Source organism: Maylandia zebra, linkage group LG7 (assembly GCF_041146795.1).
Source record: "Maylandia zebra isolate NMK-2024a linkage group LG7, Mzebra_GT3a, whole genome shotgun sequence".
Lineage (NCBI taxonomy): Eukaryota > Metazoa > Chordata > Actinopteri > Cichliformes > Cichlidae > Maylandia > Maylandia zebra.
Window position 1 is genome coordinate 23,830,363 of NC_135173.1, and position 27,252 is coordinate 23,857,614.

Genomic DNA, 27,252 nt, shown 5'->3' on the forward strand with positions numbered 1-27,252 from the left:
TGCTTTGGTGTGTTTAATTGCTTTGTCTGTCGTTGTCTGCACAGACTCTCTCTTTAAGAGCCTCCTTATCCTGGTCAGTTCTTTCTTTCATAAATTAATGACCTTCCTCTCTTAATTATGACTATCTCTCTCTCACCCTGGGGCTCCCTCAGAGTGATGACTCACTCCATCCTGATCATGGTACCTTCAAAGTGTTGTCATTATTTGTTATTATCCGGTTTAGCAAATGACTGCTTGTGGTTTGCACTTGTGTGTGTGTGTGTGAGTGAGGCTATAATGAGGCTGACCCCCGGTTAGCTTCGGGAGTGAGAGTGGGTTATTTTAGGAATGGTGAGCTGTCCACCTGATGAGAGATTTCTTTTCCGTGCTCTCGCTGGAATCAGCTTTTAAAAGAAAATATCAGACATCGCTAACCACATTAAGACAGATTTCAGCCAATTTCTTCTTCTTTTTTTTAAACTTCAAAGTCGCGTACAAGAATCACGTTGTTTGTCATTTGTTGGGCTTTGCATGGCTCAGTGTGCGCCGCTGTTTGTGCAGGGGAAAGTGCTGCGAAAGAAATACACTGATCCTCTGTTGGGTCTGCCGCGGACTTGATACAGGAGCTCTGTTCTGTCATGAACATCCGCTACAGAGAGCTCCCAGGTGGGGTGAGAGTGTTCACTGTGCTCCAAGAACAGATCCCAATTCAAATTTTCATAGTTTGTCAAACCATTGCTGGCGTGATGCAAAAAATGTAGCACTGAAAAATATTTCCTGATTTGCATGGCAAGGCTGTCGCCCTGGAGGGTCACATAAAATGTCAGTTTTCATCTCATCATAGATGTTATCTGACAAAATATTCCTTGTTTTTGTCTGTTTTGCTCTATTCTAGGTGATGTTCATGAATTTTAAAGTGCATCCTTAAGTGTGAAGAGGGTGTTGGAGCTGAAGCCTCTTATTTCTGTAAGTTTTCCTCATCCACTGACATGACAAGTACTTTCTTGCACTGTATCACGCCAGCTTCTTTGTGATTTTGTGCCACTGCTTGGCACCTTGGATAACAGCTTCAGTAACAAGGCAGATGATAAGCTGTTGCAGAGAAAACACTATTGTTTTGGCAGAGCAGCACAGAGCGGCTCTCGCTGGTGTTTGAACATGCCAGGTTTTGCACCAGTGGTTGTGTTACCTGAGTTGCGTGTGTGTGTGTGTGAATGCTAGCCCATGTTAACAAAACTGTATCCAGCTATTTGCTTGTCAGCCACCTCTCACTCCTCCATTGCTACAGACAGACTGCTTTTGATTTTGTTTCGCAGCAAATGCAGACCTCCACTCCTGGTAGTGTTCTGTCCTGTGTGCCCTCAATTGCCGCTTTCACTTGGGTGAAGAAAGGGGTCTTTTAAAGGCTCCCACAGGCATCACTCCAGGAACCTCTCACTGCTGGGACCTACAGTGTGCCTTTTAATGGACTTTCTCTCTGTGAGCAATAAAGATTATATCTGGAGTCAAATAGTGCTGCAGGTAACACTAGCCTAAATTAATCGGGTGAAGTCGCTGGGGCTGATCTCAGTGGTTTCAGCAGAGACATATGAAATGTACAGATGGCAGAGGTTGAAGAAAAGAGTGATCTGACCATCTGGCTAATCCTCCTGTTTAAGAATACCTATTAAGGCCCTGTCTAGTGCCCCTTGTGTCACTGGTAGGTCAGATCATCTTTTATCACAAACTAGAACTGCAGTTTGCTACCTGGGTATGGGACCAGTGCAAGAGGTCACAAGATAAATAAGCCAGGTTACGGATGGAAAGAAAGATAAAGAGAGAAGAAAGTGGTTAAGAAGATGGATGGATTGATTACTGAGTGTACTTACCCCTTCATCCCTCTGAAGTATGAGTAAAAATCAAAGAAAGCACCACTTTGGTTAAACTAAAAAGAATGATCAACTAGAGCAATTTAGGGAGCAATATTGTGGCTCTGTGGAATCCTTTCACAGATTTTGTTTTGTCATAGATAAAAGCGCTGAAGTAAGGAACTGTATAAAGATTGGGGGAAAACACCCAGGTGACTTAGGCTCGCTTATAATTCTATCAAACATCCTTAATTTCATCAGCTGATTTGCAAACTCAAAATCAAATTATTCTGTCTTTTAACATGCAATTGCTTTTCAAATCCAATAACATAACGGTAAGATGACAAGTGGACCCTCGTAACAAAATCACAGTCTTTATTGGGTACCAATCCTGTCGTGACAGCGATGATTTATGGCATCTTTGTTTCACAGGACTTTGGAAGGAAGAGGATGTTGTGTGCTTGAGTTACAAAAATTGAAGCCTTAACTTGCTATAAATATCCAGCGAATGATCAGAAGAGCAGTTATGTGTCTGTGGCGTCACTGGGCAGTGCTCCAAATGTGAAACAGGATAATGTCGATTATTGCGTGTTCACATTTAGTGTGTGGGAAAACTACATTTTTCTTCTTCCTTTTTCGGTGAATCCAAAATGTTTTAATGCTCCATAAGGGAATTAGGATCAGAGCTTATATACCCATAAACTGACACACCATGTCCACGGCACGGGATTTCAAGCTGTAGGCGATATTAGTGTGGTCTTCTGAAAATCTCAATCAGAGCCGTAATGAGCAGTAAGGAAGACCACTTTATGCAGAATGATAGCCCTGTGTTCAGAGCTCTGTTGTTACACATAGCTGCTGTAATAGAAGTCATTTGCAAAGAGTTAGACAAGTTACCAGACAGCAAGCAGCTGTTGGGATGATTCGTAGTAAACAAATGAGCTAATAAGCTAATGAACCCACTGAGGTTACCTGTTTGGCCTCCCCCAGGAAAATGTCCTTATCTGCTCCACGACATTTGACTTTAGCTTTGTGTGAGAACTCAGCTGCATTACTGCTAATGGGCAGCATCTAACAACATTTAGTGTTGCTTAGTTAACATTACGCAGTTAACCTCATGTTAATCTTATGTTAGCAGAACTCTGTTGTGTCCTCTTCAAGTTGTACAATTAGTTTACTGTTCTGATTCATCCACACATATGACTTTTCTGTGGTGGACAGGATACCTTAAAAGGACATTTTCAGGGATGGGAAAAGAGAAGTGAACTGCTAGAGTACATATGCGTGAGTGTTATGTATGTTGTTGTTTCCTATATGTGTTTGTGCTTGTATGTGCGTTGGTGTTTTGCACACTCATGCCTCATCAACATCCCATCAGAGACCCATCTGGTTTTCTTTGAAGAGGCTCGTGGAGCTGCAGCAGCCCTGGCTTTAAGGCAGGGCCAAGCCAGCAGCAGTTCCTCCCCACTTACACATAAGTCCATGGTGCAAGGCCCTCTGCCAGTAACATTATAGACCGACCCTTGTGGCTACTTCCCAAACCACCCAAGCTCATACCCCACTTTCTCTCTTCTATTGCCCTTGAAATGGGGCCTGCTCTAAATATTATCTCCCCCTGTGCTTTATCCCTCCGTTTATCCCTAAGTCTGCAGAGAGAAGAAAGGAGCCGTGGGGCTTAGTCACTTTTTCCCTTCTCTTCTCCTCTCTCCAAAACCACAGGCAGCGGCAGCGGCTTCCTGGAGATGAGCGCTTTTGTCTGTTGTGTGACCGCTGTGGCTTTAGGCAGATCCTCCTCTGATGAGGTAATGCGCAAGCTGGATGATCAGGCAGAGGGAGAAAGCAGGGAGGTGTAGGAGAGGGACCTCAGTTTGGATCTATATTTTAACCTTTGATTTATCGAGCTGGTTCTTACATCCACATCCTGCTTCACATGGAAGGCTGTTGACTTTAATCCCTGGATCAGAGACACAGTTGGCAAAGTTGAACTGCAGACTACTGATGAGTGGCGAGTGTCTGTGAAAAAAGGTTTAGCACACGGGAATATTTCTTGCATTTCCTCTGCTATTGGCTCCATTAGTAATCAGTAACTCTTTATCATTTTGGGAGTTTGTTTCCGCAGTTGCAGCAAAAAATATTCATAAATATTTGTTGCTGCAAAAGTTACAAAATCATTTTGCATCAATATACAGAAACATTTCAGTATTTGCAGATATCCAGATCTTGTCTTGAACTGGTGTGAAATGAAGCAACACTTTCATTATTCCCATTATTCACTTTGTGTTTCAGCTGCTACTTAAGAATTTCTTCATAGATTAAAAAAGGTGTCAAAGGTTTTGTGTGATTTTTATGTGCAAATTTCCACTCAAAAAAAAAAAAAAATACTGGAAAGGAACCTGCTCATGGTTATTTGCATATGTGTCTGGACTGTAAGTGTTTCCAATGCGTGTTTGCCCATTTTATCTTTTTTTTTTTTGGTAACTGCTGCTACACTCAGACCTCGGGCCTCCTGTTAAGGAGTGCCAGCAAACTCACTGACATTAAGAATGATTGGTTTCTGTTTTACCTGCCATGGGTCATGGAGGTCTGAGGCCAGGGTCAGCCTCTCTGTTGTGGTTTGTGCTACAGGAGATGTCACCGGGTCCTTAGATCACAGTGATCCAGCGTATTATTCTCTCCAGACAATATGCTTCTATACCTCTTTGCATTCTTGAACATGCCGTAGCTGGAATGAGGTGTTTTTTTTCAGCTGTTTGGTTTCCTTCAACACTTCATTAAAAACAGTGGGTTTTAAATACCTTGTGTTTGAATGTTGTGTTGACTGTGTAGGTGGAAAGAAGGAAGGTCAAAAAGCAAACAGCACATCTGCAACAATGGCTCTCCTGCAGTGCAAGCACTTGCTGTTAAGAGACTTGTCTCAGCTTTATATTTACGATCAAAATTTAAGCAACCCTGAATACAGTTCACTGCAGCATCACACAACAGCATAGCAGCCTCATAATTACAGTATTCTCATTAAAGTAAAATCCTGCATCTCATTTGAAAGCTGCCATCAGCAAAAATTAACTTGCCCTAATGGCCGCTGATTGCATTCCTGCAGTGGCCAACCCCCTCCTCCAAATTTAGTGATCTGATCATTTAAGTACATGCTAGCATAATTGAGGTCTCTCCCTTGATTAGATTTGCGCCAGCTTTTAACAAAGCCTGCTCGAACTTAATCCAATGACCCCCATTGTAGCAGGAGAGGATGGATGACATCGCTCCTGGTTAGCGTCAACATCAACCGTGCTGTCGAGCAATTAGAGGCCACGCTGATAAAGTAGCTGGACAACTATAGCTAATGATACAAATGTTCTCAAAGCTCGTGAGACAACAAGCTGAAAACTGAGCCACGTTTCATAATCCATTCATCTGACTTTATACACAGAAAGTTTTCAGAAAGGACTTTGAAATGAGAATTTAAGTTCAAGGAATCACTTCGGTTTTACAAATAACAAGCTTGTTATTCATATTATATTAGGCATGCAGTAGTAAGACAGCGCCTTTCACTGTAATAAAAGAGTCCTTGGAGTAAATTTGAATGTTTATTTAGTACCAAACAAAGGCTTACACCGACTGGAGCTGTCAGATTCAAGCAGTGTCAGTGGTTTAAGTAATGTCTCTGAGTTTTACCCAGCTACACAACATTCTTGTGTCGCAGGCCTGACCCACTGGGACTGAAACAAGCAGTTCAGCAGGGCATAGATGCGCTGTCTTTGGCTACTTCTTCTGATGACACCTGCTTGCCCATAATCACAGTTAGAGACTAAACCTCCTGCTGACCTGTGGCTGTGTGTCGCACGTTAAATCCTCTAATCTTCTCCTTTGTTCTCTGTCACCCTCGATTAGTTATGTAGCAAGAGTCAGCGAGAAGAAAGTATGTGCTGAGTTTCCAAGTACATGCCTGTGCTCAGATTAGTAACCTTTAAATGCTCCATGCATTTATGAGTCTTAGGAGCTTAACGTTGGTGTTGAAAAACAATTTTTTTAAAACCAAAGGGGCTCAATATACACAGGTTCCATCTAACGTTGTAAACTTGATGGTGAGAAATTATGACTGGCTGATGTTACAGTTTTTTTTAATATTTTGAAAACAACAATAATAATTAGCATTTTAATCATGAAAAAAGTTAGAAACTGACACAACCAAAATGTTACAAATGCTACATAAAATTAAAGCCTTCATGAGTGACTCCATCACACACATTCACCTGACACAGAATCGTAGCTGATGTTTAGCTTCATTTTATCCTGCAGGCGACTATATGCAGTTAGGCTATGTCCGACTGATCTTATGATATAAGCGTCTTTTTAAGTACTGTGAGGGTTTTGAGGGAATCAAGACTTTGTTTATTGCTTCTTCCCATCTATTCTGTGTCTGTAAACCCTCTTCTATTCTTAACAATAGGATTTCACTATAAGTAGGTCTGGACAAGTTGAAGCTCACCTGTTCAAGCTGTAACTAATCATAGGACTATCTTGGCCTATAAGGTGACACGGGATGAGCAGGCATGCTGGTATGTAAGGAGGAACAAGAAATAACACAAGCAATTTTTGGATAGCAGCCCAAGTTTGTGAAAGGCTGTTTTCGAAATCAAAAGTTGCTTGATTAGCAGTTTCAGGATGTTTTTGCAATGCTTTTCTGATGTACTTTACTAAGTTTAGGCATTCAGTACAGGCAGACGAAGCATAGCAGGCCGGAACATTTAAATTGAAATAACTCAGAGTATGTACACCACCTTATCGAGGTTTGTGTTTTCAGGCAATTGACAAAAGCTGACACACAATGCGATAATTTACGGGGGTAACAATGCTGTATTATGTATACCAGAGACACTTAAGACTGAAGTAACTGGGAAATGAATGCAGGCCAAATTTATGTGCTTGTGTTTAAGAGGGCGAGCAGCTCTAGAGCATGTTTGTCAAAGCCTTTGGATAAGGCTCCAAAATACTTGGCTCCTTTTCAAATGCCGGTTTGCTTGCTGATAATAGAGACAGATTTTGATGCTGCTGCCAGTTTGTTGTTATATAAAAAAGATACACGCTCAGATATGCAGAAAAAAAGCGTGCCACACAGGCGTCACTGAAGAAAAATACACAAATCCAAATGATTTATCGCCTGGATGCTATTAATTTAACCTATGGAGTCTTACTCAATAATTAATGTCTATTGGCATATGACCCTATATGCCATACAGTAAACAGCATGTCTCATAACTATGTATGAGATCTTTAGTTAGCTAATATATGGCTGAAAGGCTCAGAGACAAGCCCTGGGTCTTAATAAATCAGCCATATCTAATGAACCCCCTAATTGTGATTTACAGCCTGCATGCCCAGTGCTGTGATGGAGAGTAAAACAGCTGTACAGAGAGAGAGAGAGAGCGAGCGTACAGAGGACGAGAATCATCCAGTGGCACCAGGCAGAAAAGAAACTCTGCTGTATTAAAAACATTGCTCCCTTCCAGCAACTGTGAAATTCTTGTGTGGGTCCCGTGAGACCTTTGTCCAGATATGTTACTTAATGCGATAAAAATCAAGCAGCTGGACGAGTAACCGTCACATTCAACCACGAACTGAGAGCAAGCAGAGAGGGATATTTACACACTCGCATAAAGCGCTCCACCCAATCCAAGTTCTTTTTGTAAATTATTTTGATTCATTGCCCGTGGTTATTTTGCTTTCCAGTGGAAGACGTGCTATAGCTCCTTCTTCTTCTTTGTGTCTTACTGCTATACTTGCCTTTTCCTGTCCATTGCAAACTAACTGAAAACATGCCTCGTGTTGCTTGTGTGCCAGAATGTTCATATCATCCACTAGTCAGATAAACAAATGTAAGATGGATTTCATTATATTATGCACAATCGATAGACTGTCCACAGCTGACATCAGTCTTTCTGGAACGATCAACTCCACCTTAGTATTAAATATTTGCCCTGTTTCAAGGACTTAAGTCATTGTGAACATCGACTGCTGTGATTGGCTAGATTAACAACCTAGTTTGAAGTTAGGCCTTGTGCACCATGAACAATGTATATTCTCTGCAAGGTAGGACAATGGATACTTTGTGTGGTTTAAAGAGGCTCTGATCTTGGAGCACGCACGCACACTTCTCGACACCCAAGGCTGTGGCTGTGTATAGTTTTATATGTGTTTTTACATTCTTCATATTCCAGACAAAAAAATGCACTGTGACCTATTCTGTTTTTATTGCCTGTTTTCTTCTAAACCAGCTACAGGGCTGTCTCTTCAGTATTTCATTTCTCTCTGCTACAGTATACAAGTGTTTATTGACTCATCCAAGGTATCAAATATTAACTATCACTTCATGCATAACTGTCATTTAAATAATTTCACACACACAATACACACATTGAAATATATATATATTTATATATATGTATCACCAATAATTTGCCTTCTTGACCTCTACAGTTACTGTTAAGTTTTTAATGTTCAATTTAACCATGAGGTTTTGCATATGTAGACAAAGTAGCCTTTCTTATGAAAAAACAGATGGCAAGCAAGTTTGAAAATGAATTTAGTAATTAAAAAAGTACATTTGAAAAATTTCCTTTTTTAAAATTTCCATTTTAATTTAAAAAGTGTTAATGTAAATAACTGAGGAAATGTTTTTTTGTTATTGCTGCTTTTTATTGTAAAACGAGCCACATTGTAAATTCAGTGTAAAAATGACACAATTGGACAAAGAAAAAAAAGGAATGAAACATTTAAAATATTCAAAAAGCAGCACTGAAACCTTCCCTGCTGGTACCTTCAGGGTTAATGTGAGGGAACACAAATGCACATAGAACAGACATCTGCAACAATGTTGCTGTAAAGCATGAGGAAGACACACAATGTATGCTTTAATCGGAAAGATAATTTCATAATATTAACTCCACTTTAGGAAAATGTAAAGATTTTATATTCTTGGATTTGCAGTTTCGGCTACATGCATCTATAAGCATCTGATACATTAAAAATGCAATCACATTCCCACCATCTTTACTCCTTGCATGTTGCGTACATGTTAGCCACTATCAAAATGAAGTGAAGAAAAGCCCCATGTTCTTAGCAAAGATGACTTGGTAGGGCCATCTGTACACATTATGCATTTAAAATGGTTAATAATTGAATAAAACTATGTTTTTATTGACTGACTGAAAGTAGCATGCGCCTGAATAATGCATTCATTTCATGCTAACAAATCGTCAAAGCTCTTTCTCAGATAGGGAACAAAGCTTATTGTCAGCGGATAGAGCAGCAACTGGGATTACAATGGGGACATGCAGTGAAACAACTTGTCAGTCCTAATCTAGGATTAGCAGGCTTTCGCGCCTCCCGGGTGCTCTAAAAGCCACCTGTTTGGACGCTCCTGCAGATGATGTGACACACTAGAGCTGCTTGTTTGATTCTAATTCTTTTGTTTGCATCAAAGTTTTAAAGGATTTTGGTTTTCCATTACAATGGCACGATCTAAGCATTTAAAGCATTGGACGCATTTAAAAAAATACTATTGCGGAAAATCTGCTCAAACGGAATTTGTCACTAATTGAGATCGTCCGGTCCTTTTTCAGAGCACTGTATCTGGGTATTAGCACTGATTATGTCTTTTCACCCTTGTGTTCAAAGATGCTATAAACATTTACTGTTTTTTAGGATTGTTGTGCTTTTTTTCCTAACGAAGAGCATTTTTCAGGATGTTTTTTCGGCACGTCATATCAGTGATGCGTTTCTGAGACCTGAATTCTTCTGGACCATTATATCCTCTTAAGTCAACAATTTATGAATTATAACTTTGAACAGGGTAAGCCAATGCAGTAAATTAGGACTGAAGAACACTGAACATGTCTGAGCGTGTCTGATGATTGTTCTCAAACTTAGCGAGACCCTTGAGTCCTAAAATTACTTATTAAAGCTTTTTTCTGCTGCTTGCCTCTGGGCTAATGTGATCACTCATGTGTGAGGGCAGCTGTTGTATCGCCACAAGCTTCTGTGATAACTTTGTACTGCCGCTGTCACCCTGAAATATACTTTTGAAACTTAATCCTCTGGAAAATGAACCCAATTTGATTGTTAATCTCCTTGATGTATTTGATTTAGTAAATATATTTGCATTCTTCTGAGATATTTTAACCGCACCCAGTTGCACCTGTGCAGAGTGAAACACTTTAATATTGACTCAGTTCTTAAGGATGAGTTCAAGTACAGTTAATGTCTTTCTCCCTGAAAAAGAAGGACTTTATGGTTTTGTCTTTATTCTTAAGATAATTGGATTGACCCTTCTTTACAGCTTCTCAGTGACTATATCGGAGGTCAAAGCACAGCAAGGCTTAAAACTTGTGCAACAAGCTTATTTGTGCATCACAGTGGAGTTATGTTCATTCCCAAAGGGGTCAAAGGTTTCTGGTGCCTTCCAGAGGTCAAAGGTAATTGCTTCAATTAGTGCCATCAGCTCACGCAGATATATACTGTAGCATAATACCTCACATAAGGTGTTTGTCATATGGCAAGCTGTGTGTGCTTTAAGCTGATACAAATCAAAGGTGTAAAGAGGTCAGCAGAAAGCGAGATCATAGACGAGCGCATGCTGGTGTAGACATTTAAACGAACGAGCAGAACAGAAACAAATGTGTGTTGGTTTTCAAGGGTCCTCAAGTAATTGCCATCATAATGTAAGCCTTGTTTCCACCCGACTATAAAATATGCTCGTTTATGAATGTTCAGTTTTATTAAAAGTTACATAATACTCAGACTCATAGTTTTGATTCAACTTTTGGATGTGGCCTTATATTTATTATGCATATGCATGCATATATTCACAAGAAATTACACCTTTGAGCACGATTAGCAATTAAAAACATACTTTACTTTGTATTCCTCACATTGTGCTTCATTAAACAGTCTGTTTCTTAATAGTTTTTGGAAGCTTCCAACTTATACAGATACCTTGTACTTCTATAATCCTTCAGTATTTGTTACTATAAATTTTTAGGTATAATTACGTCCGCTGTTTGACTTTGTTAATGCGACATATTATGAGGCATGCCTTAGAACAGAAAATATTCACACTGACCAGGGCTTCTAACTACTGTGAGCGAGGGGCTGCAGACAAACAGTCCCTTTGAGCCACTGAGTGTTGACTTTGGTTTTCAATGGTCTCTTCATTGGTTTACGCTGTATCGTTGCCATGAAGTAGATAAATGTATATGTGTACTGTATTTGTGTTACCTAGGGGTGTGTTCACATGCCAGGAAAAATAAAAAGCACAAGGGAGAGTGTTGGTCACTAAGGCCACTTCTGGATTTCTGGGGGTCTGCGGTTTTAGTCCGGCATCATCGAGGTACAGAGGCCGAACACACAGGCCCAGAGCATAATGAAGTGTGTTTACGCCCACTTGACAAACGATGCATTCATAATTTGGTAACCGTTCCACCGTTGGCTTTGATTAAGATTTTTACATCAGCAGGACTAATGGAGACATCAAACCCTGTGTTTGCTCCAGGTGTCCGTATGATGACAGATGAAATCCTTAAACTGCATTTTTTTCATGCTGGGGAGTATAAAAATATTTTCTTTCCACATTCTCATAAAGTAGGAAGGATTTCTTGTTTTGCTTTTTGTTTTGTAAATTGATACTTGGAAAAAAACAACAACAATTTTTTCCAAGTAAAATTTTATATCATTAACATGATTTTAAAATATATTGTATATAAACATATTGCACCTGATATGGTATGTTAATGCTAATTAAATGACAGAAATCCACCAAATCTTCTTTTTCTGTCTTTGTTTTTTGTTTTACTGATTTTCAGTGGCTCATCTGACAGACTGAACATTTTATAGTTCTGATCTCACTGTGTGGAACCAGTTTAACATCGCCACCATATTACTGAAGGTACAAACTACACCTTATAACCAATCAGCAGTTAATAAGGCCGTCTCTCATGTAGAGAAATATGTTTGTTTGGTCTATTTCCAGACGTGATAGAAATAAAATGTTTTCTATGTAAGTTAGTTGGGCAGCATTATCCCCTGTGCCTGTGTGGGTTTTCCCTGTGTTCTTTGTGTTCATTTGTGAAAGTGTGGAAATTCTGTGTTGGCACTGTTAAAAAAAACATTTATAACATTGCCTCCAAACTATTTCATATCTGGTATGTAAACTGTATACCAACATCTTCACCACTTGTGTTACACCAAGTTGTTAAACCAATTATATGAATAAACCTTCAACATGTTGTGTCTGTTGCAGACAAAAATCTGCCCTCACAGAGGCAAATGACATTGTTTAAATAAAGTTAGAAATTTAAAAAAGCTTTCTTTCAACTATTAGATTATATTCTTACAGTTTAGAATCACACCAGTCTGTTAAATAAGAGCTAAACTTGTACTTTGTACCTTGCCTAAATGCTTCTTCTACCCTTCCCCTCTGAGTGCCTTGTGGTTGTAAATATTTTCTGACAGAGCCGCTCAGTGTAACATACTCGCACAATAAGTTCTATTTACCTGAGATTTGTGGAAGGATTTGGCTGTGATGGCTGATTGATGCAGACACTGCTGGGACCCAACAGTCATGCACAGCATCCGCCCACTGTATACCTTCTTTCATTGTTTCACCTAAGTCATGAAAAGGTCAGAGAATACCTGCCTTTGCGTGTGATACGAAACTACAGCAGTGAAATAGAACAGCTACTTGTTGGTTGCACAGCTACAGAGCTGCCTCTGTAAGTGAAATCCAATGAGCTGGAGTTTCAGAAAACAAAACTGCTTTTCTTGCTATTAAGCCAGTGATGAAATTGGCTGGTTTGGGGGGGTAACTGCTGCTGCTATTGAACTTTTCTATTTTGGGCAAAAGACCCATGATGAGAAATCTCTGGGAGAAAACAGGGCAGCATGTGTGTGTTCACATTCCACATGTCTGACCTATGACAGTGCCCTCTGTTTGCAGCGCTCTGCGATGATCTAATGAGAGTCCAGACAGACATAAGATTTAGGAGTTGGGGGAGCTGCTCTCATCAAGTCCAGTTCTCCCTCTTTTTCTTTATTTATCCATTGAAAGAAACCACATCACCCATTCACACCTGTGAATTCTCAATGAACTTCATTGATGGTCACTAAACAATTCCTTACGTTTTCAGCAAAGCGAACGAACAAAATCAAGTATGTTTGGATATTGTTTGTTGTTCATGAATTTTAAGAAATTTTTCTGGTTCATATCAGCTCATTTTATATTACATCTACTTTTAATTTCATTATGAGAATGTTCTATTGGAAAGCCAATGCAGAATTTCATGTTGACGTATGCCAGATCAAAGAAACTGGAACTTAAGAAAACATCGGAAAATAGGAAAAAACGCTGCACAAGTGCACAAACACCTCACGAAATACGACCCAAGTGTTTCTGGAGAGACAAAAATGTGACGAAAAAGTTGCAGAAATGACAAACTAACAGTAAACGGGTGATAAAAAACATGTATCTACAGTCTTATACGAAACACACATTACTGATATGCTTTAGTTTCTGTCCCATTAACGTCTCCTCCAAAACACTTCTGCTGGGCTTTGTTGTGTTCTTGTATTTATTGTTGTAAACACCAGTCATAATGTACAACTTTTGAGAAACTTGAAATGCATGGCTTCTACAGTTTTCCATGCGTAATGGAGAACTTTTAATGACAGTGGCAGTGTGGTTTAATGCTCCAATAAAATGCTAAACATCATGGCTAAACTAGCCCACTGCTCTGCTCTTAGCATCAAGCACTTTTTTCTGCAAACGTCTCCCTGCGTTACTTTGTTGAGTTTAAAAGTGGCATATAATGTGTAGACATGCAAAATGGTATTGTGCGAATGCCATTGATAATGTCATCTTTCTTGCAGAGAAAGACTTGGAGATGGGCCTCAGTGTTCCATTTAAAATCTTCGGTTTGGTCTCTTTCACCTTATTTTCTTGTTGGGCCTGTCCAAAAGACTAACAATTCCAAGAAAAGTCCTTATTTTCTTTCTCCTGATTTTTTCTCCCTTTCTTCTTATTCTCTGTCTCTTTGGTATTTCCCACTTCCTTAGTTCTGTAAAGCTGGGACGGCTGGAGATTTTACACCCAATTGGTTGAGTTGGGGGCCTTTGTCGGAGCCCTTCTCCAGCTCCACAAGTGGCAGAAGGGACCTGGGTTCTGAATGGCGCTTTGTGTACTGTTTTTCTAAGAGGGGGCCCTCTCTCTCCCGCTCTCATCTGTCACAGGTCCCTCTCCGTCCACGCTCCACAATGCCTGATTGTTTCTGCCAAGTCGCCAGGTTCCAGGCCAGATCTGAACAACGCTTTCTTGCCAAATACCGACCCTGGTTTTCGTTTTTCTTCCACACACAAAGGGATTCTAAGTTACTGTCCACGTTTTAGAAGGAGACTTAGATAGCTGTCCACCACCAGCACTTTATTTGCCGAGTGCATTTGAGAGCTAAAGGTTGTAAAAATTTCCATCGACAGCAAAGGAAAGAAAGGACCATAAACCAAAAAGGAAAAATTGCTGGGCATACATTTATTGTGATTATTAAAGACAGTAGGTGAAAAACGTGCATATTACAAAGATTTAATAATGATGCTATTAACAGCTTGTTGGATTCCTGGAGTCACATTAAAAAACAAAAACAACAACAACCAAAGCAAACACGGAAAACAAAGCAGAAAAACTATAAATGCACGGGGATGAACAATTAAGACTTCTCATTCAACAGTGCATGCTCTGTTCAGTTATCAAACAGGCAATCTAACCAGTATCACTTTCCAAGAAACATCTTAGGCAGGAGAACCGTTTCCAGGGGAAAGTCTTGATGTTTTTCTAGATATCTGACAATATGAAAAGGCTTTGGGAGAGCCTCGGAGTGATGCCTGTGAAAATGAATTTGTTTTTCAGGTACTGGTGTAACATTACCATCACATTAGTGTTTCCTGAGAGGGCCTCGGCATAGGAAGACTTTCTTTTTTGTCCGTCTCACTGGGGGAAGGTTGTTTCTTTTCAGTCATAATAACTCAGTTTCTGCCTACGTGTCAGGCGACATTTTGTTAATGAGTCGTGTCGAGACCAAAAAAAAAAGCTTCTTCTTTAAATTAGGACACATAAATGTGCAGACGACTATGACCATACAGCTCAAAGACAACAAGGATTAGTTATTAGTTATAGAGCATAATTGATTAATTTAACATATACTGTCATGTCCAGCTGTCTAACATGCCTAAAAAAATACACCTAACTCTCTAAGTCTCTTATTGTCTTTAGAAAACAGTGACACAAAGAAAAATGATCACATGTTTTTCTTTCATTCTGGCTTCATTATTCAACACTTTTCTTTCACTGTGATGGTTTTATTGCAAATATAAAAATGTGTTCATAGTTTCATAGTGTAGCTTTAGAAGGTAATGTGAAAAATGTAAAAAATCAGCCACATTTCTGTCATGCACTAAAAGAATCTTTTTTTTTTTTTTTTTGGTATAGCATGCTACTCTGTCTAATGATCAGGTCATGAAATACACCGTTTTCTAATCACAAAAGACCTGCTTGCCATGCTTACCAATAAACCCTTGTACTGTTGCATGGAGAAACCCAATCACTGGCAGTTAAGAGTCTGGGCATTCCTGGCCATATGAGACACCAGTTCCAAGAAACTAAGTCTTAAGCTCCCTCATAAACACAGCACCAGCAATATTGTCAGCTAAATATAGGCTGTCTTCTGTATTCTCCTTCCCCAGTTGCCCATCGCTGTCTCATCGCTCCAGTTTGGATAACCTGAGTTGATCGTGGATTATGGTTTGCTGTTTGTTGGTTGTCTGGGCTCTTACACTCATATCGCTGTGTAATACAACGAAGGCCTGAGAAATTCAAACCCCGCACTCTTCTACTAAATTTAAATCTGGCTGTGAATGGATGGCACTGCTGGCCAGTTGTAAAAACGAATAAAAACCTGTACTTTGAAACTTGGATGACTTGTAAAGAAGGCTCGTTAGACTTACTTAAAATTGGGTTTGAAAGCTTGAAAAAAAAATCACCTGGATTAACCTACATGCATCAAATAAACTGCATTTCATTACTGCAGTAAAAACTGCAATAATAAGGTTCAGTAAAGTAAAAAGTAACAAGAAAAAAGCAACATAAATGAGAACAGGTATAGAATTTCTCAGTAAAATTGGTTACATTGTATTTCTGATGGGTTTCAGTCTATAGGACTATCATGGACTATTAATGGTTATTAACATTTTCAGGTCTCACTTTTCACAGCATGCCACTATCCACCCTCCTCTAATTTTTCCTGCATCGCAGAGTCGGTGGAAGCTGCGTTCCACCAGAGGTAGTAAGAGACAACATGCACTGAACATTACGACCCTCGCATTCACTGAGCAAATCACTCAGCTATACTGTACACACAAATGGACACACAGCAGTTCTCAAATAATCAGTCTGGACCTGCGCTGGAACTGAGCTTCCCATTCCTGTCCTCTCTATCCTTTTTCCGGTCTTTGCATTTTTATTTTTTATTTTTTTGCTCCCTCGATTCATTTCACTCTTTATTAACTGCTTCTATCTATTAAATACTTTTTCATCTTCTTCTCCCTCCTCGTGCATTCAGACTGCACCCCCGCTCCGCCCTTTCAGACATTTGACTGAGGGTCAGATGTAACACTTAAGAGCACCCAGGAGGCTGCGTATATCAGAGAGACAGCCTGCTCTGACTTACTGAGCAGCCGATGCTGAAGTAGTAATCAGTTTTTCACTGAAGCTGTGTGTATGCATTTGCGTGCATGTGTGTGGAAGGGTGGGTGGCACCGGCTATAGTAATCACAGCAAAAGCAGCTCAGAGCAGGCTGATCCATCAGTTGTCACCTAACAGTTTAGCTTAGATTTGTGTTTATTAATGTAGAATTGTTTATGTATTTAGTGTATTTGCGCTTGTGTGTACTCGTATATATGTTGAGGACAAGTGAGCCCGTGTTTAGATTAGACCTCCTTTCGTCTAAGCCCGTAGGAAGGCAGGGTTTAGCTGTGGTCAGCAAATGTCCTCACAAGTAAAGTCAAATGAAAGGAAATCATTACAGAAAATGATGCATTAGCCTGGCGACTCAGTCTGAGACTAATATTAGAAAAAAGTGAGATTTTTCCACTTAAACTCGGCAGCCTATAGCGTCTGCTTTTGTAACAGCTCCGAGGTGATGAGAGGCCTTGATGCTGCATAATAGATTAATAGATTATCCCCACGAGAGTGGATTTGTGTGTGTTTGCACGCTTGATGTACATTCAGGATGAAAACATGTGAGTCGCGCTGCATGAGTGCCTGAGTAAATACCAAAAATATGATATGTACTTTAAATTGTTTGTGTGTGACTAAACCATAATTACATGTTTCACATTCATGTCTCTGCATTTAAATAAAGTTGTGGCTTTGAATTATCGATTCAAATGCATGGTTGTGAAATCATCCAACAGTGTTTTGTGGCTTTTTTTGTGCAGTCAGTGGTGGAAAAAAATAAAATCTAAAATTATTTAACACACTAAAAGTAGAAAACTGCATTTTTGGCACAGTTTGATACTGATGATACTGCTAATTTACACGAACTAACCTCCAGCACTTAAGAAGAGTCCAATCGTGATAATATTGTTATGAAAAGAATGTCTGTCAAAACAAAATGTAACAAAACACTTTGTGTCTTTTGTTTTGGAGCATTGCTCTATTTTCCCGTGCTGGTGTGTCATTGTTTGCAGTTTTCCACAGAAAATGCATCACGGTTTCCAGGAAGGTTTTGGCTTTAGTCTGGCTGGTGACAAATATCTTTTAGTCTTTATCATTGTGAGAACAGCAGCACTAGTCGGCAGCTGTTCATGTGTCACTTCAGTGAGCATCCATCCTGGTAGACATAACTGTAGTTCATAAACCAAAGTTAAACCCTTAATTTTTTTTCCTTCCCAGAATGATGTCTTCCATGCGAGCAACGCCTCCCTTTCATCCACCGCCCGAGGAAGCAGAAGTGATTGGTCAGGACAGTGCAGGCTGGGTTGGTGATGAGCACGACGGCCCAAAGGAGACGGTGTCGCCTTCTTTGCATGACCAGTCCCACCCAGATGAACTGCAGCCAATCAGAGAGAAACCAACAGACGCTGAGTGGGAGAGTGTCAGTCCTGCTGTGATGGTGAGAAGTGAATTAGGCTAAGAGCTTAGAAACTGACCATAATACTATAACTCAGATTCACACAAATGTGGGTGTGTGCACAGAGTACCAGAGGTGGGACCAAGTCATTGTTTTGCAAGTCTCAAGTAAGTCTCAAGTCTTTATCCTCAAGTCTCAAGTCAAGTCTCAAGTAATGTCAGGCAAGTCAGAGTCGAGTCTCAAGTCACTGGTGTAAAAGTCCGAGTCAAGTCACAAGTCTGAAACTTTGAATTTCAAGTCCTTTCGAGTCTTTAAAAAAAAAAAAACGAAAAAATAATGTTGCAGTTATGCTAAATGTAAATATTAGACCATGTAATTTTAAAATCTGTGTTTTTCTCAACACATACAAAATAGTGAACTTAGAAAATATACACAAATTGTGAAATTGCACCTCTTTAAAATGCAGCTCAATTAAACCTAGCTCCAAGAATAATTTTCACCGACAGTTCTGAGATAAGCTGCATGTTATTCTTGGATGCGCTTGTAGGACCAGCTTTAAAATCACATGACAAAAATATCATACATATTAAAAAAAACTGTATCACCAACGTAGCCTGGACAACATTTGCTAGTTAGATGAAGTCAGCTATCTCATCGTAGCATATTTATATGCATATTTATAATCATACGGTTCTTGGAGTGAGTGCACACACTCATGAAGTTTAGTAACTTCAGGTCACTGCAACAAGCCCAGGTACAGTTTACCGACGGATGGGTGCAGGACCTTGAAATGCACCGTGTAGAAAGTAAAGACCATCGTACGTATCATAAGTTTACCAGTCTCACAAATCGTCTTCATAAATACACATTCCTTAACCGTTTATTAATAGGACCTTTAAGCTCAACGGTAATTAATTAGTAGTGGAAATAATTTCTGGTAGCGTTACAGAAATGTAGCAGTGACAACAATATTGTATGCTGTAATCACCGCGCGGATAGGAGGCGGCTGGCTTGACCGCGGCTCACAAATGACGGCTCACTTTACCGCAGTCTGTAATCGCACTGGGCAATTAGTGATACAAAAAACCTGTTTTATCCTGTGAATAAAAGTATATGTTTTTGTCAATGTACCATAATAACAGAAGCGAAACGCAATATTGTGTCAGGACAATTCACTATTTATGCACAATAAATAAAGGAGCATAGCGCGACAATTTCTGTTCAGCGCCAGACTTGCTTGTAACCTATATCACTAATTATGTTATGAAAATGACGTATTAACTACTAAAAAACACTGACCTTTGTGTAAATGCTTGGAGCAGACTAACCTGTGAGCTGGAGTGTTCTGGGATGTTATATTTGATCTTTGAATGGCTGCAATCCAGTCGCCTCTTTGTTACTTCGGAAACATGGCTCGAACAATTTCTCTTCAACGACGTAATCTGATAACAACCGATCTCTTTACCCGTCGGCTTCCCGTGGCTGTCATGCGACCGGCTATTGCAGTTAATAATACAACGGCTTCTTGACATTTTTGTGTTTCTTTTTATCGCTGTTTAACTGATTTTAATTGAAAGCCTGCGTGCGCTAGTACCTCTTGCCACGAGTTCCCAGAATCCTTTGCGGTTCTACCCGTGAATGACGTCACATTTTCAATCTCTATATAATATGCATGTTAAATTTTATATTTGGGGTGAAATATCAAGTCTCTTCAAGTAAACCGGTTCAAGTCCAATTCAAGTCCCAAGTCATTGGTGTAAAAGTCCAAGTCAAGTCACAAGTCTTAGAACATTTTTTCAAGTCAAGTCTAAAGTCATAAAATTAATGACTCGAGTCTGACTCGAGTCCAAGTCATGTGACTCGAGTCCACACCTCTGCAGAGTACACACTCGGGGCTCACAAATCATAAAACACCTGTGAGATGCAGGAATACATAGGGTGTGCAAATTCTCATGCCTAATGATATCTTTGCACTATTGAGTGAGCACAAGGTGTAGTGGACACACACACAGACACACACGCATGCACCGGTAGTTCTTTCTGACCTGTGTGCTACAGGCAGTGCTGCAGGCAGCCCAGTGAGGGATCTCGTTTAGAGAGTTATACCCCTGGCCTCCTCTCATCTCCACAGCCTGCTTTGGTGTGTGTGTTTGTATGTGTGTTTGAGTGTGTCTGTTAAGGTGTTAGTTACTTGGCTTCAGGTTCTGTGGGTCCCTAATGGACAAAATGTGTTTGGCTTCACCCTCTGAGGAAAGGGGAAAGTTTCCTCTGGTATCATTGTTGTGGTAGAGTTGAATATTTTGGTGAAAAATGTCCCATTTTTTAAAATTACTTGCGTTACTGAATCATGATTATGGCTCTTTAGATATTTTGAAATTGTTACTCAGTTATACTGACCCATGCCCAGTGCACAATAAGAGCTGTAAATGCAGTAATTCATTAACAACAATATTCAAAAACCTGACTTAACATCGGTATCAGACTTCAAAGTTGCCTGAAGGCAAAACTTTTCATGAATATTTGAATTTTCACTCTATATTTTTTCCTTTTTTCTCTCTATTATTTATCTCCAACTTACACACTCACATGTGTAACCATTGTCCCTCATGGACCAGCACAGGACACTGGTGAAAACCTATAACGAAATAATCTTTTCAAGTGTTCAGAAAGAGGACAGGTGGTGCTGGGCCAGAAAGTAACAAAGTGCAATGTTTCAAACTGTAAAAAGTCATAAGGTAAAGCTGCAACACTGCCCAAAGCAGCCACTGACCAGTGAAACATGGGAGGTCCTTGTGCTGTGGACAGAGAAGGGTAAACGACCCTTCTTAACTTCATTGCCTCACCAGCCTCCAACAGTGAGGGTCAACTTAAAACAAAACTTTGTGATTCAAGTTTCTGATCTGAGAATCAAACATTACAGCTTGCACCACCCTGCTTGTATAACTCTTGAGCAGACCTGGAAAAAAAAGCCAACACACCTGAACAATCTGTGAGTGACACACTATCTCGTAATCCTCATTACAGAGGCATCTTCCGCTTAAAGACAAAGTGCACAACAGAGCCTCCTGGAGCTATTTCAAGGGCATCTTAAGATCCCGCTGTTAGCCAAAGCCCCTTGTCTTTGAAACATAAGCCTCCTAAAGTTCTTGGAGATCCCCCCACTCTGTAAGGGGAGGAGAAAGTATCCAGAAATAACCCCAGTGTTAGAGCACCTGTGCTAAAGTGTCGGATGTTGTGTGGGACAATGTGGTCATCCTGAAGGGCTTATCTTTAGATAATTATAGACTCCTTGTGCCTCTTGCTTAACTCATAACCCTGCAGAGCAGACAATAGTGGGACACACACGCTGGGGTCATCCACCATAAACAACAAAAACCCATCAGATATAACGTTAGCTCAGCACTCAGTCACCTCCGACCCGGAGGGTGTCCATATTGTTGCTGGGGACTTCAATAAGGCATGTTTGAAATCTGTGCTCTCCAAATTCCACCAAAATGTTAAGTGTCCTACCAGGGGGGACAGTACACTGGACCATGTGTACAGTAATATCAAGCATGGCTACAGAGTGACAGCCTAGGACAGTCTGACCACCTCTCTCTGCTCTGCACCCCTGCCTACATCCCCCTCAGGAAACAAACTCCTCCAAGCACCCAGGTCATTAAAACATTGCCAGATGATGCTCTTCTCCAGCTACGGGACTGTTTTGATCTGGTCCATGGTCAATCTTAGACCAGCAGGACCTAGAGACCTTCACTCAGTCTGTCCCTTTCTACATTAAGTGCTATGTAGAGAATGTGACACTGGACAGGAGGGACATCAAACAGGTCAAGAAGGCCTACAGGAGGAGGATAGAGGGCTTCCTCCAAGTGTGGAGAGCCATCCATGCCCTCACCAACTACAAAGGCCAGAGCCCCCAACCCCCTGACAGCAGCCTCAAATTTGCAAAGGAGCTCAACACCTTTGCTCAGTTTGAGGCCACCCCTTCCTCGCACCCCCTGTGCTCCACGAAGGATGCCATCACCATCACCCTTCACAGAGCACTGAGCTGTCTGGAGAACAGGAAGAGCTTGATGAGGATGCTCTTTGTGGACTACAGTTATGTGTTCAACACCATAATACCAGACATCCTCACTACCAAACTGGACCACCTAAAGGTCCCCCCTGCATACATATGACTGTACACCAACCTACCCAATCAGCGTCAAGTATGTCGATGACACCACAGTGGTAAAGTAGGCCCAACAGTGGCTGCGCTTCCTCTGTGTCCTGAGGAAGAATAACCTGGACCAGCTGCTGCTGGCCTTCTACCCCTCTTCAGTGGAGTGTGTGCTCTCCTACTGGTGCTGGGTATGCAGGGGCCACTACTAAGAACAGGAAGCCTTCTCAGAGGGTAATCAACACCACCCAAAAAAATAATTGGCTGTCCTCTGCCACCCCTGGAGGCCATCGCCAGCTCCTCCTGTCTCAGGAAAACCAGGGCCCTATTCTATTCTATTCTATTCTATTCTATTCTATTCTATTCTATTCTATTCTATTCTATTCATTATCAAAAGGTCTGATTTTTGTCACCTTGACCAAAACAGGAATTAATTCTTATTCTAAAGAGAGGTATAAAACAATCATATGCATCACCCGAGATGTCTGTGTGTGACTGTAGGGTTAAACCTCGATGTGTAATTAATGAATATATTATGAATCTATTAAAGACACAAATCAAGGTTTTTCTCAGACTACTATAACACTTTACTGGCTTTAAATTATTCCACAAATCCACTTCCACCAGCACCAGATTGCATGTCTCTGCGGTCATGCTGCTCCTTACGTGTAAGCACCCTCAACTGAAAAAACACTTGCCAGGCTTGGCCTTCTCACAGTGTGTCTCAGTGGATTATACACACGTGACCCTGGCAGTATAAAGATATGTAATGGAGTATCACCATGTTGTTTTTGATGACAGATAGATCAAGTACTGTGCTTGTCATGTTCTGTCAGTTGCAAAATGCAATCCTAAGTCTGATATTTGGCATGTAGCACCAGCTGACCCATGCCCAGGCAAAGCGCAGTAGAGCAAATAAAGTACAGGCTCACTCCCAAATAGTACTACAGAGATACATTAAAGAGCTTTGGGATGCATTTGTCTGAGCTGTGTTAAAAATAAACTGTTGCATGAATTGAAATGCTCTCTCACAGATATGCAGTACTTAATTACTTTCTATGGCTCGTGGGTTTGAACTCTCATTTTCTATTTCTTCCAAGGACAATGAAAGCAGTAAAGGTGGCTCAGTCTACTCTTACCGGACTACCTCTACCTCTCCAACCAAGCCAGAGGAGTGTCCAAGGGATCGCGGGGAGCCTGTGATTGGCCTCGCCTTTGGGACGCCAGAGCGCCGCAAAGGGAGCCTGGCAGACGTGGTGGACACACTGAAACAGAAGAAGCTCGTGGAGCTGACCAAGACAGAGCAAGACGGTAAGAAAAAGGTCTTCAGTGTATATGTGTGTTTATGTGTGTGTGTATGTTTTATCACCAGTGGACCTGAATCTTTACATTTCAGGCTAGCCTTTTATTCGAAGCTGCAGGCTGTGGAGTAACACTGCTCTTCCACTTATAAACATTCAGTTTAGCTAACTTGAAGATAACTTTATACATCTAAGAAACAGCGCTGCTTTGGGTGGGTTTTTTGGTTTCACCTGAAGGGCTTTGGGGGAGTTTTAGTAGCTTAAATGAGTTAGAGAAATGGTCTAAACACATAGTGGAACATTTTTTTATTTATTTCAAACAAATTTTCCATATTGTCCATTTTCTAGTCCTACAATTGGTGAACTGTTTGTCTTCCATTAAAATAGATTTTAAAACTTTAGCAAAGGTCCTCATTTGTTGCAGGGTTAAGAGCTATCTAGATGAGTGAATATATCACAGTGATACATTAACACACTGCAGGACTGCATCTTCATTCTAGCTTTTCACAGAAGTGATGCAGTTTTTACTCAGTTTCCCTTCCACATAAAGCAACAACAACCTTTGCTCACCATTTTGTTCTCTTTTTTTCTGAAAACTTCCTCTCCAGAAGATCTTTGAACGTCTAAAATTACAACTGACAGATCCCTCACTCGTTAGATCACAGTATCAATCAGTGAAAACACAGGTTTCCCTTTCTCCGCTGCTCCTCTGATCTACACCTCCAACACGGGAAAGGGTTGGAGTCTCCCAGCGTGCCTCAGCTTGCCCTTTTCCTCCCCAAAGCAAACCAGATCTAAAACCATCTAACACCCCTCTTTACTATTATGTGCACATAGTAATCGCGATAATATCAGAGGAGTGCTTGATCTCTCTCATTTAGAGGTTTCACTTTGTTATTGATACAGTAAAATGGGCCAGATTGGATGGCCTGAGGCGTTATACAGTCCACAGTGTCTTAAGCTCCAAGACAGGAAGCTTTGCCTCTCATATTCTGCTCTCATATTCAGCAGCAGAAAACACACACTCACATCTGTGAGTGTGTGTTTTCAAAAGTGTTGTGACACCTTCCTTTCAAATCAAAGAGGACACAAGTGGATAAAAATGCTAGGTGCCCACCTTTAAATGTGGCTCTTTTTGATTTCAGAACCACATGTATACTTCTGATCAACAATACCCAACCTTGCTTACTGTACAATGACGTTGGCCATTTTTAATTCGTTTTGAAGTTTTCTAAACTTAAATTCCTGTTTACTGCGTGTAGTGATTGTGCAGCAACACAACAGACTTTCAGTAAACATAGGTCTTCATTGAGTTTGCTTAGGTTCCCCTTTTTTCCTCTTAATTACTTTTCATATCCCTTGTATGAGAGGAATATGAGCATGGTGTGCTGCATTCTGAAGCCGATATTCTTGATGTTGTGATCAAGTGGCTCTTGGCCCCTCTTGAAGTGTTTTTGTATGTTTAATTGCAACCACTTCCACCCCTTTTCAGCTTAAAGAAATATAACAATATTAAAAAAGTAAAGTCTGTTTGATCTTATATTAGTAGTATACAAAGAGACCTTTTACTACAGATGAGTGATTCAGGGCGACAGCTAATAATAGCATGATTAAATGATAAATAATTTACATGTTTTTTAGTTAGCAATAAATGAAATGGTGATTAATTGACAATAACTGGTTTGGAAACTATCTTGTAAAGGTGAGACTGATGCTTTTTAAACTTTATACATGGTTGTTTACTACTGTGCAGATCATCTGTAAAAACATTGGGATGACTAGTACCATGATGAAAGGCACGTCTAAAATGATGTTTAAAGTATGCAGTTGGTGTGATGAAACTGATGACGGATCCTGGAGCTCACAGTCCACTTCCTGTTCATGAACTGTGTAGCTTTGTTACTCGTTTGCTTTCTCTCAGTGTTTGGGTTGGTTTAAACACCAGGACTGCTGACGTACATTTACAAGATCAGGATCTGAGTTAGTCTTGCTTTCACAACAATAGTCTTGCATGTTGAAAAATGAAACTCCCAGTGTGTTAAAATGTGAAAAACAAAATGGGTCCTGGCCAAGTGTCCATATGTGATGAGATGATGTAATAGGTGATAAGAGCACCATTGTGTGTATCTCTGATAGACCAGGCACTTCAACAAAACAGCAGTATGGACTTTTTGATGTTGCGACTGAGGACAAGTTTACTGATTGGTAAAAAAACCCCAAAACTTGATCACAAAACAAAAATAACATTTCCTCATCATTAAGAAATACACATTGCGGTTTAGTGTAATTATTTCTACCTCTATGATGCAATTCCATCCATTCGTCCATCATTTTCCTAACTACTTATTCAGTTCAGGGTTGTGGGGCAGCTGGATCTCTCATATGGCGAGGAGCAGGATACATCCTGGGCAGGTCAGCAGCATCATCACAGGGTCATGATGCGATGCATAATATACTGTTGATAAATTCAATACTTTATGCTCCATGAAATATGACAAGGAAATGTAATTATTTATGATTATTAAACATTGCTAATAATTATATCATTGTTTGTAACATAAAAAGGCTAGTTTAATTAACATCATCAACAATGATGGTTAACTATGGAAGCAATGCTTATGCTAAAAGATACAGTAATACTAGTAACAGTAAGAATAGCAGTGATGTTTCAAAATCACTTTGATATTAAGCATCTCGTTCTTTGCTAATTATCCGCAGTACTAGCACTGATCATGCTGCACACACTTACACAAAAACAAACAAGGTAAACGTGTGCAGTATAACCAGGCACACTGAATCATACAGGGCTTGCTTGAATAGTAATTGTGTTTCAGGGCCTTGTAATCATTCATGCGAATTGCTGTGATCCTTGTAGAAGCATTGTAAAAATGTCTTTCATCCAGCGCTTTGGTAATGCTTAGCTGCGGAGACTGACGGGTACTTCTGCTTTTTTTTTTCTTAATGAATTTAGTCAAAAATGAGGTGATTGATAGAGGCTGAATGCTTCATCGAGTGAGCTTTCAAACCCGATGAGCAATAACGCTCCACATCCTTTTTCTTTTTTTCCCCTCATTTGTTAATTTGCTTGAATACTGCCTCCTATTTTAATTGCCTCTTTCTCTTCTCTAGTTGATTATTGTCTTTTTCCATTTATCTTTTCAGTTCATCTTCTTTCTATCCTTCAACTCCTGGAGCATTTCAAATCACTTCTAGCACATTTTTTAAAAATCCTTTTGCAAGAGGCAACCTTGCTCACATCCTAAAATAAATCTTCGTTTGTGTCACTGGTGAGGACGAGGGATTCCAAATGCACAAGCTGTCTGATTTGTTTGTTTTGTTAAAAGAATGTAAAGCAGAAAGGAGTGCAAGGCCACTGTGGTGAATAGACCTATATACTGAGGTCTTGTGTGGAGTAGATCAGAGATAATTTTTTGCGTTATTGTATAATTCAAATATTCAGGAATTCTGCATTTGAGCCAAGTCTTTTTTTTCCCCTGGCTCTTTAGTCGCGTGTGTTAACTTTGACTCACACTTAAAATGGAGTTTGTTCAGAATGCTCTTACGGCACCAGCAGATTTGATCATCGCCACTCAAATGGGAAGCACATTAAGCTCTGAACAATACTGCCCCTCACCTTGTCCTCTGCCTCCTGCTGCTAAGGGCTCAGTCAGCTGAGCTCTCCCAAGTTAGATTGGCTGTGTGATCAAATGGAACAGACCCTATCCAACCACCGAGCACTCACTTAGCCTAACGTGGCTGACCCCTATGCACTGTGGCCCGGAGCTAAAGTGTGGATGATGTC

The 27,252-nt window shown here is 40.3% G+C and overlaps 1 protein-coding gene across 8 annotated transcripts in view; it reads left to right on the plus strand.

The window, feature by feature from the left end:
• LOC101479570 (transcription factor SOX-6) overlaps positions 1-27,252 on the plus strand; it is a 106,622-nt gene that overhangs the window by 14,882 nt on the left and 64,488 nt on the right. For 3 of the 8 annotated variants that reach the window (XM_014409107.4, XM_004564494.5, XM_014409106.4), the window contains exons 2-5: positions 875-945; positions 3,546-3,628; positions 17,816-18,035; positions 23,250-23,460. In XM_014409107.4, the coding sequence (XP_014264593.1) occupies positions 3,624-3,628; positions 17,816-18,035; positions 23,250-23,460 (436 nt within the window). In that variant the 5' untranslated portion in view covers positions 875-945; positions 3,546-3,623. Of the gene's footprint in view, positions 1-874; positions 946-3,545; positions 3,629-9,247; positions 11,764-17,815; positions 18,036-23,249; positions 23,461-27,252 lie in introns of those variants that run through there. The other 5 variants (XM_012922841.5, XM_012922842.5, XM_012922843.5 and 2 more) reach the window with 3 other exon arrangements.